Source organism: Ptychodera flava, chromosome 16 (assembly GCF_041260155.1).
Source record: "Ptychodera flava strain L36383 chromosome 16, AS_Pfla_20210202, whole genome shotgun sequence".
Taxonomy (NCBI): domain Eukaryota; kingdom Metazoa; phylum Hemichordata; class Enteropneusta; family Ptychoderidae; genus Ptychodera; species Ptychodera flava.
Window position 1 is genome coordinate 11391904 of NC_091943.1, and position 11629 is coordinate 11403532.

The following is an 11629-nucleotide window of genomic DNA, read 5'->3' on the forward strand; positions in this document are numbered from 1 at the left end:
GTTTTTCATTGTGTCCGGGATATAAAACCTTTCCTTTTTACACTTTTGCTTTGACTAACACTGGTCCATATCTTGTCAGCGATTAAACATGTTTCAAGTTTAAATGTTAAATTCTGGTCTCGAGCCCTCTTGTTCGACCAAAGTGAAATTACCCCTCCCACTTTGGCTCGTCCATTGGGTGTAGCAAGGGTCGTGCCATCGCCTAGGAAACGGAGGGTGCATTAATTGTTGCATTTCGATGCACATTTTGATTATATTCAGAAGATTTTATGGCAAAAACTCAGATAGAGAAGCATTAATATTCACATCTCACTTATTCAAGACTGGCTGAGAGCAGCACTTCCATTCAGTTAACATCATTACGCCATTTATTATGCCAAGAAAGATGAAGCCAAGACATTTTGCCCTCCCTGGTCTCAGCCAGAAATGGTTATACCTTACAGAGTTTTTTCCCACGGAATGAAAACAAATGTACTTGGGCTGAGGCCCAAGTACAATAACTAAAGAACTGAGCAACAACTTCCATCCTAGGCAGATATAAGCGAGAGTTTGGTACATTAATTGCGCGACTTTCCGCGCGTACATCAATAGCAGGAGTCGCAAGGCAAACGCAATACAGTATACACATATTGACTGGCCATGAGGGCAACAGCATACGTCTGTACCCCGAGGGACTGTGAGTCACCCCCAAAAACAGACTGTTTCCCGAGGCCGTAGGCCGAGGGAAACAGTCTGTTTTTAGGGTGACTCACAGGCCCGAGGGGTTAAAGACGTATGCTGTTGCCCTTATGGCCAGTCAATATGTGTTGTGTAACACACCTCATCCGTAGTCATACATAAGAACGTACCATACACAAAAGTTGTCGCATGTAAGCTATATGATGTAATATGTTGGAGTGGTTCAGCAAGAAAAAGTTTTTGCCGACAGGGTCGCAATACTTCTGCAAAACGTTCAATGCACCTTTGATTATCGTCTTCGTTCGTTTCGAGTCCTTGTTTGAAACCAGAGCATTCAGTTCTTCGTCAGAAAGTAGGATAAACCGAGAAATTTCTCGACTATCGTTTCGCTCGTCCGCAGACGGCATCTTTGTTTACATTCCAGTTCGCGCATGCGCCAATGTTGTTGTTTTTTTTGACGTCAACGGGCATCATTTTTCGGAACTGATGCCTGGCAGGCAACAGTTCCGACAAATGATGCCTGATGACGTCGTTTACGTGGATCAGCACAAAAAGAACGCATCCCACGTGACTGTCAATTGGCGAATTAGAACACAGACTGCGGATGAGGTGTGTTACAAAGAAAATTGTTGCCAAACCGAGTATACTTGCCTGCGACCTTCGAGGGCACTCATTATTACATTATGTCAAGTGAAAGTGTAATTACAATTTGAGCGACTGTCGTCAAACCGAAATTAACCACCAGGGACGGAGTATAGTTGACGAGAGGGATGGCGTGCACGTGTAAATTGCACTCGACTCCGGGAGTGGAGGTGACGCATGCGTAGACAAAAAAGTGACAGCGATGAGAGAAAGTGCGAGCAAAATGCTGTTCAAAACAAATTTCCTGAATTTATGTTACTGTTTTAGTTATCTCTATTTATTGAACAATTATTCAGGGTTTTTTTTGCATTATGAACACCCGCTCTTTGTCCTTACATTAACTATCTGTAGTATAACTATCTGTAGTAGTTCTGTGGGTTCGAATCCGATTGAAAACTATCCGTATTTTCTATCCTGGGTCGGTAACACTGCTGGTGGACAGAATTGTCCCCGAGGTTATCGTTCGCCCAGTTAAAGCGATGAAATTCGTTTTCTTCGCTTCGATAAAGTGTGTATGTGCGATGTATGATAGTGAGCATGCGTGCGTGAGTGCTTCACGAACTCTACAACGTGTTGAAAGGTCTCAGTCAGAAAAATGTAACAACTTAGCCGGCTATTGAACCACTCTTTATTGGGAGTGGAGATTTAGCCGACTGGTTCTGTCTCAGGCCTCTTAGCTAGGCGACTGATGCCGTATGTTGTGGGTTCGAATCCGATTGAAAACTATCCGTATTAACTATCTGTAGTAGTTAAGTGACCTGTGTTAGCTCTGCTACAATGGCCTTTGCGAGCTCTTATCCAATGAAAATGCTGCGTTGACATACATGACGACCTGATGTAATATTATGGAAATGTTTGCATCAACTAATCTGTTCAGTCACCCCGATTACATATATTTTCATCGCTCTAAGTTATTGAATAATATTATGTTGTTCATTTGACCCCTATATGTTAACGATTGTCAAATTTTGTGCGAGCAGTATTGCTATTTATGCATACCCATAAGCTCAAGAATTTAGAAGTTATATTGCAAACTACCAAAACAAACATAAAAAGCAACACTTGAATACATTGTGAATTGCGAGCAAATATACCATGTGAATTGCAAAATTTTTTGACGGAAAAAGAGAAACAGGTTTCCCAGAAATTATCAAAAGAAAAATTGACAAGGGCCTCGCAGAACAAAAAACAAAAAAGGAAACTGTGGCATGTTCTTCACTTGAAATTTCCATAAATCTGCGCAAAAATAAATGAAACACTAAGCATTGTCAGTCTTTCCATCTAATCAAACACAGTCTGCACTACGGGGACAAAAATTGAACTGCTAGAATTCTCTGCTGTTTACCGTCACAACGTTAAAGGTATACTGTCACCTGTTCCAATTTTGCCACAGTTACCATGGAAAGAGAAAATCTAACCAATTACAGATTTTAAGCGGGTGGCCGCTTTTTAAAAACAGCGCCCTGACATGGGCATTTTGAATACCAAGGAACGCCCCTTTGACTATATATGGGCATATTTAGATTACAGGTGACTGTATGCCTTTAAGAAACCTGCAATGAACCATAGCGCAGACAACAAGACAGCAAGAGGCTGTAAAATTACAGAGATACCTCAATGTAGTCCTTTCGACAATCTTCGCTCGGTTCAATATCGAGATCTAGGAATGACACCAATATGCATTTGGATGAAAAGGCCGAAAGTATCCATGAACATCGGTAATCGTAATCGTAGTTACTTGGGTAGTTGACAGAGAACAGTACTTCAGGACTGCTCCAAACATGCACGGTGTGCGTTGGGCATTGGTCATTTACTGTTATATTGAACAAAAGTTGAAAAGGGAGTTATTTTTTTAAAAATCTCATAGTCGTTTCAGACTTTAATTGTCCATATAAGGTCATGCGTGTGTCACTTGGTTTGTCTCCACCACGACTGAAACCGTAGCAGTTTCTAAGCTGGAAACATTTTCTCAATTTATTGCGATTCTCCGATGATGCGAGGATCGAATGCTGACTTTTTGTAAACATTGCAAAAAAGACAACGGTCTTTCTATATATGGAAAACGGAGTACAAGATGCAATGCTAATGAATATCTATGGAAAGATTCCCCTTGAAACGTGCAAGATGTCCTATCTAGGTCATGTACGAACCGGTACAAAACCATCTAAGAAACGAAAATGCAACAGTTCAAAATTTAATGTGATACAATTTTCTGAGATCGAAAAGTTCGTCACACTGAATATCTAAGCTTATATCTTGAAATACACGAATATAATACAGCAACAAGCGTATTGACATTGAATGTACTTGGGGTGAAAATTCAGATAAAACATTTCGAAGTAACAATCCAAAGAAAGGAAACATGACATGCTCTTAGTTTAATGTAAAGGACGCGTACGCTGATAATACCTACAGTCGCAATTCTTCTCGTCTGTGCCATCTTCGCAGTCAGGAAATCGATCACATTGGTTTTTGAGAGGTAAGCAAGTAAAAGTACGACCATCATTTTCAAAATCACACGTGACTCCATCAGGACAAGTAGCTGGAAAGGGACAAAACTAATGATGCATAAATGAGTTACGTTTAGCTTCGATGGCTCTGCTTTTGTTCAATTCATGTGCATTTCTAAATCAAGTTTTTCCAGGTGAACGGCATTTACTCGCGAGTTACATAGGGTGTAGTCCTGGACAACGGCAAACACGACGTCATTGCATAGCAAGAGTTTGTTTCTCTGTGAACCCCACGAGGAGCTGCTGCCGTAAAGAGGCCTACGCTTTACGACGATAACATTAGATATTTGCAATCACACAGAGTTGTTGCACATCATTCATGTCTTTCTTGCGCTCAGTTTGTTCACCTCAAGAAAACTAAGAAATCCATTTGCAAATTTGCAAAGTCATTTCAATAAATATACAAGTAATATGCAAATGAATTGAAAAAGTATCTGTCTTGTTGCAGCCCCATTTAACAAACATTGACTACATTGTGAAGATGCATATAGTAATTCTTTGAAAAATTCATTTTAAAGGCTCATAAATTAGTCAAACTAGGTAAAAGGACTACTGTTTGCCAAGAAATTGCAGGAAAATACTGTAAAAAAGGCTTACTGCACTTTAATTCATCTATCCCATCTATGCAATCATGGACACCATTGCAAAGTTTTTCTCTTGGGATGCAAATTCCATGGAATCCAGCCCGCCCGCAGTTAAACTCCTCATCCCCGCACGGAGCTAAATGAAAAAGGCAGAAGCGGAACGTTCTTAATTAAAGGAAATAAGTGATGCATTGTAAATTATGTGACTAAACACTACTGAAGTTTTACATTAAGTAGGAATGTTTTATTAATCAGATGTGATAAAACATTAGCATAGACACATTTGACAGAGATCTATTTCTGCGGATCAACATGAAGTTTCAATAATTAATGGGTAAAGGTTTCCTTAGTCACCTTTTAAAAGCGCTGATATGATACATGACTTGGCTGCAATATCGTGCATTTAAATGTTTGACGCAAGTGGTCATGCCAAAAACAAGTGAAATCGTATATTTCTTAAAAATGAAAATGAGTTTAAAATAATTATTTGATGTTTAAATGAACAAATATTTCCAGCTTACGGTAAGAACAGTTGACTTCATCGCTGTAACCGTCCCAGCAGTGATAATATCCATCACATTTTAAATGTGGTTTGATGCACCGTTTCCCGTCGAGACACCGGTAATCCCCAGGCAAACAATGGCCATCGAGGAGGACTGTAAAAAGAATCACGCTTTTCAATTCATTACATCTGGAGAAAGAAGTACATACCCCCGAACAAGGTGAAAAAACTTTTGTAAGTAGTCATTCTGTTCGACAAAAGCTAAAATTTGTCTTTTACAATCTTTTTGTAGTTGTGTTGGCAAAAGAAAGGAAAGATCAGAAAATGAAAGGGGGCCCAAAGTCTTCGAAACGGCGTCTCTGCAACTATAAGTTAATGAATAATTTATTTCATACACGAAATCTATATGCATGATGTCTATATATCGTCATCATTTACATTCTACGATAATATAAAGGCAAACATGTATTAGCCTTCGTCAATCGCCCACGAACAAGGATAAAATGTCTATATTGGTCATAGGTGTCCCACATGATATTCACAGTTTTGACGACCCCTCTACCTTTAAACATTGTATTGTATTTTAGAAGAAGACGCTACCTGCTATCCTTATTTTTTTGTGCGAAAACGTATTATATGGTACAACTTATCCGTTGGCTTGACGAAATTAGTTGTGACCTACAAATAATAACATATCATGTCGATTTTTTCTGTCGCTTTATTGCACTCATTGGGCAACTGTCCCACTGTCATTGATTACATAAAAATTGAAAGAGATAAATCGCAAAGCAGCCAAAGGTTTGGACTTAGGTTGGAGCAGCACACATTGTATAATTTTCCAAATAGTTTCATCACTGTAAGTTTAAGGTACTGTTTTTACGTTCTTTAAATTCTTTTTGTTGAGCAGTGAGAGACAGCTGTTAGTTATGAACTTTAAGGCGTAGCAGGCTAAGTTAAATTAGCCGCTCGCATCTCGGCATTCCGACACGTATTAATTAAGACGACGTATTCAGGTGGTGACGTGTTGTACTTGACGTTGCAAAATTTGCGCCATGTGATTAAAATCTGAAAAGTCACAAGGTCTGATGAAGAACCATTAAAAAAGCAACTTTGGATCATTCGTGTGGAATTATGGTAAATGAATGTCCCTATACTATAGTATTGACTCCAGAGTCATGGAAATATACGAATCATTTTACACTTGTAGGAATCGTTACAGAGTAGTTTTTACATGAGCCATTTATCGATTTGTCTCGATAGTGACTTCAATACCGAGGTAAGAATAAACAGGACCCTACATTGCCTTTTGAGTTGCCTTTCCGAGTATACTAGTATTGTTAACCTTTCCTTAACATTTCAATTTTATTTCAACGTGTTCCAGGCTGGCGATAGGGATGATTGTATCTTATAGTGGAATGGAAGCATGTTTTGTTTATTAAAAGGGTTATTTGCAAATACGCATACGTGTCGTCGATTTAGATGACGTTTCTATTTCGTAGATCCCCTAAAAACACGCGATGGTTAACATTTCGAGGAAAACGGCCATCGGCATGTTTATACGTCACAAGAAGAAATAAAGTAAGCAGTAATGTACGTCTCCCAGTCTCCCAGACCATAGTATACGAAACAAAACTTTGCACGATCGACATAATGTATACGTTGAAGCCGATTACATTATTGAGTACTAAGTCGGCTTGAGTCCATTATGACGGTCCGGGAAAGCTTTCATTATTGCTATTATTTGCCAGTGAATTTCTAGACATAGAAAACATCTGGGGTCACATTTCTGGACAATCGGATTCATTATATATAGGTAAGCGGACGAGTAGGAGGCGGTTACGGAATTTAACGGTACAGTTTGCCAGTAAAACTCCGAGGCCCGCAGGGCCGAGGAGTTTTATGGCAAACTGTACCGTTAAATTCCGTAAACCGCCGACTACGAGTTCGCTGACCGTGTTATACCACGAATTTGCCGAGTTTTAGGCCTTGTTTGCACGCCGAAAGTTTTTATTTGTAATTTTAGTGCAGTGCAAGTTGAAACTTTGGCAGGAAAACATTGACGCGTTTTGACACCTTGTTGAACGAAAGTATAAAAAACTAACCCGTGATTGGATAAAACAAAGTTGACATGTGTTGCTATTGTAGTGCGATGACGTGGTTGCGCACCTGGTTTGATTTGAATTGTATGAATTATGTTTGATTGATTGGTTGGTTGAATGAAGTGAAAAGGTGTTTGCACGCAATTGCCGAGTCGCTCTACGTATATCGATATGACGGATGAAGTACAAATGAAAGCTGTATCCGGTGCACTTCAACTACCAAAGCCAAAGATGGAAAAGAAAAGTCCCCCTGTCACGCCAGTGTTAACGGCCACAATCGGAAGACCAAGCTACACAGCCACGTCAGAGAAAGGCGCAACTGAAACTGCAAGTACAAAAAAAAATACGTGTAGATCCACAATGACTGTGGTACTGCGTGTGTGTTTGCCTGTAGCTAGATTTAACTTTACCAAAGGCGACTGAAACCTCTACATTCAGTGTTGATAACTGACTTTGAAGTCTTAAATTTCAGCTTCGAATGATAGTGATAACAATAACCTTAACACAGAAGTGATATTTGCAATCAATACCATTATTTCACGGTGACCTGTAATTGATTTTGAGATGTACAGTCGTGCAAAATTAATTCAGTCCGGTGATTCTTTTAAAGTGTCTTTACTCTGTACTTAATGGTGAAATAAATTTCTTCTGGTATAATGTCTCGCATTTGTTTGTTTTTACTCGTCGCCACGTGACTTTCTTTTGTTTAAAAAGTGTCCATTTCACAAGTTCTTCTGTTTATAAGTGTCCGATTTACTAGTAAATCGGACAGTTTTTAACAAAAGAACTGTCCGATTTACTAGTAAATCGGACACTTTTAAACAAAAGAACTTGTAAATCGGACACTTTTTAAACAAAAGAAAGCCAGGTGGTAATTATAAAATATACGGTTATGGAAATTAGAAAGCATGGTTAGAACAATTGGCACGAGGCGGAGAGTGGTATAACAGTAATAATCGGAGAGTATGGCGTCACAAAATTGTACTGATATTGACAAAGTTTCAATATAATCGTAGATAATTTGGAAAGGCTCAAAAACAAAGAGAACTCAAATAAATTGAAAATATAAACGATACGTAGGATATAGGGAGCATTAGACGAGGGCTATGAATGATGAATCAACAACTATGTATCAAATTAATAACTGATTTACCTTCATACGATAACAACCTGTGGACGCTGTCAGGGTGTTCAGGATCCGTTTTAGCCAGGTCTTGATGCTGTTCGCTTTTTTCTATTTCTGACAGTCGCAGCTTATTCGTGTTACAGATTGTTATCGCTGGGAAGGCTAAACTGGTTGCCGTTCCAATTTCGATGTTAACTCTAACGTCATAATTTAGGAAAAGTGCCACAAGTTCGTAAGCTTAGATTGCAAAGACTGCCACAACCATGGAGAAAACGGCCAGCCAAATTAATTTCCTAGGTAAAGAGTCGCCGACAAGGATGAATTGCACTCCATGACATGTTGTCGACTGTCCAAAATGTGCAACAAGACTTGAGCAGTTTCTCGAGCCCTGATTGTCCGTGTCTCCAAAGGACGCCATCGCGATATCATCACCTTCATTTAATTCACTTTGTGTACTCATTCCCGAGGAATAAAAGATAATTGGTGCCTTCTCGAACAGTTATCAGACGATGTATAATCGAAGCGCCTCCATCGGTATATGTGGAGATGCTGTTGCTGTACTGCATGTACACAATCATCTGGTTACCCCCCCCCCCCGTAATCTCATTAGAATTCGTGTAAGGTGATTGGCTGAAAAATGTTAATTTAAAAATAAACCATCTCTAAATTCTAATGACACTGGAAAAGCAGATAAAAAGCGTTCGATCAATCAACCGTACATTTCATTAACTCTTGACATGCGTAAAGGCAAAGAAAATTATTGTTCTATCATGTAGAATATAACTAGGGCAATCATATCTCTCTCTCTCTCTCTCTCTCTCTCTCTCTCTTCATATAAACATAGTGTTCTCATTCAAAAACAACATTTTGAGTGTTCTCCACACAATATTATCAAGTGTGCTCTAAAGCTGTTCAGATTTCTGAACTCTTTGAGTCGATGTATGAATTTTTCTTGTAATTTCCTTCAGTAGGTTCAGTCTAGCGTATGTTATGTATGTATGTATGTATGTATGTATGTATGTATGTATGTATGTATGTATGTATGTATGTATGTATGTATGTATGTATGTATGTATGTATGTATGTATGTATGTATGTACGTACGTACGTACGTATGTACGTATGTACGTATGTATGTACGTACGTACGTATGTATGTATGTACGTACGTACGTACGTACGTACGTACGCATGCATGCATGCATGCATGCGTGGGGGTGTGGGTGTGTTAGCATCTATGCACTTGCAGCAGTCTAGTCCTAACTTCAACACCTAAAGCCATCATTGAACTACCTCAAATAAATGTGTTAGGATAATCTTTTCAATTGTCACAATGTTTTACACATTGCCAAACTCGTGTTATCAATTTTCCAAGGATTTGAAACAAGTCATAGTGTAGTAAAACAATTGAAAGACGAGTATTTTTGCACAAAAGTAATAAGGTATGAAATATATGTACAGGGTTCGTCGCATTCCTGAATCAATTAGAATGCCATAAATGTGCATTAAGGAGCCATGTCAGTCGGTATAACCTTTGCTGCAAATTTGAGTTTGTATAACAAATTACAAATTATAGTAAGACCTATCTCTAGACATAATGGCTAGAGTCTACTGATCTTTGTATCATTTTACTTCTTACAGTACAGATATTTAAGATTATCAATTTTTTGAAAAAAAAAATTAAAATATCGAAAATAGGACCTAAAGCCATGGTTTATCGAACCCACCAAGTGTACAAAAGAGCTCGTTCCAGAGGCCTTCAGTATAGTTAAATCTCCCATGTACCCGGTCACGTGATTTAGACATGTGACCTTTTCCTCGGAAAGGTTGGAAATTCTTGCATTGCCTTATCACTCAAATAATTACATGACGATTCTAGAAATAACTTATTACTAGGATATGATCTAGAACGTTTTCTATCGATATGCAAATTGCATGTTTGAGAAAAATTGTAGACCATCGAGAAAACGAGGGTATATTGAATAACCTACTCGTGTTAAACATGACTTTCTAGATCATTCGACACTTTCGACACATTCGACACAATTTTGGTCTTCGACTTGCAGGAACTCATTTTGAATCAAAAGAGTTTTTATCGGCTTATCATTGTGAAAATCGAAAACGTAATTTTACTCCATCGAGTCAACACACGGTGACCATTGTGACAATTATGAATTTCACGTATGGGCAAATGTGGGGTAACGTGTTTGTCTGGTACCGAATTTGGGAAAATGACAGGAAATGGTTAAGAGTCTCATTGAGGAAAATTTTAGCAAAGCTTAGTCTTCCAACTTTGAGAAGCAAACTACCCTAATGTTCTTTTATCCTTGTACTTCCATATATGTAACTTTTTCCAGGGAAGTGAGGCAATGATCATAAGGAATTTACAACAGTTTTGCAACATCGATTGCCGAAATCATCTGAATGATACGCTGAATTTCAAATACAATTCAAAAGCACGAGGAAGGGCCGTAAGTTTTCAAATTTATTGCTTGTGGAGACAAAAGATCAATGATAATATCTTGCAGATTCAGTGTAATTTACAGATGCCCTCGACTTAAGCTTATACGATAACCTCACATTGGTATACCAAATGTGAGCAAAAATGACAAAGTTCCTTTCATTGCATTGATACGCGTCTTTTGTCTCACAATGTTTTGGATTAACGGATGCATTTCAACTGTCCCATGGCTGTATTTGACACTTACGAAGAATGTCAGTGTATAGCTTATCTATATTCACCATGTAATCTTTTAACTTGTATTTGCACCATATTACATTCTTTCGTAATTTGTTAAGGGTGTTTATTAGAAATGACTTCAGAGAATACTTGTACTTCTCCCTAATGCAGCCACTCATAGTGAAAATATGCTGCTAGATCGTCGTATGATTATGACTTCAGCTTTCAATTGTTCGATATGACGACGACGGCAAGTGTACAATGTTCATTGGCATGGAAGCCAATTTGATAACACGTTCTTGCATCTCCCTTAGGTTCGCTCCATAATTATTCTAATCTAGCACCTGCTATGAATGGTACCCCGGGGATACCTTCCCTACAGTAATTGACAAATTTGTCATTCTGAGAGATGGCAAGGCAACGTAGAAGCGACGTCTTCATGTCTGAAACCTTGAAATATGCAATCCTTGAAAAATAGACCACTTGGCATTAATTATCTTTATGTTTTACCAGTAGACTTCATTACCGGTTCATTCCAAATTAAATATATTTTTTACTATAACCAAAACGGGATTCGAACCCCCACACCCTCACGGCAACATCGCCCAGCTGCTAGGCCTCACACAAAAAACCAGTCGGCTACCGTTTCCAACCCAATTAAGCATCTTCTTCCAAATGTTAAATCTACAGACATCTGGCCTGCTATGTGGACTGATAACAATGCAGTATCCTTGAAGATGCATGTTTGTAAATTTCCACAAGGCTCCACATACTGGAAATTTAATACATTGTTGAAATGTTAATGATGG

The 11629-nt window shown here is 38.6% G+C and overlaps 1 protein-coding gene across 1 annotated transcript; it reads right to left on the minus strand.

Annotated features, from left to right (window-relative positions):
* Positions 1-2625: 2625 nt before the first annotated feature.
* LOC139114965 (low-density lipoprotein receptor-related protein 5-like) lies at positions 2626-11261 on the minus strand. The gene is made up of 6 exons (XM_070676878.1): positions 11192-11261; positions 8169-8378; positions 4936-5070; positions 4428-4550; positions 3734-3862; positions 2626-3133 (listed from the first exon to the last, which is right to left on the minus strand). The coding sequence occupies exons 1-6, from the start codon at positions 11259-11261 to the stop codon at positions 2922-2924; spliced, it is 879 nt and encodes a 292-aa protein (XP_070532979.1). The 3' UTR covers positions 2626-2921.
* Positions 11262-11629: the final 368 nt, after the last annotated feature.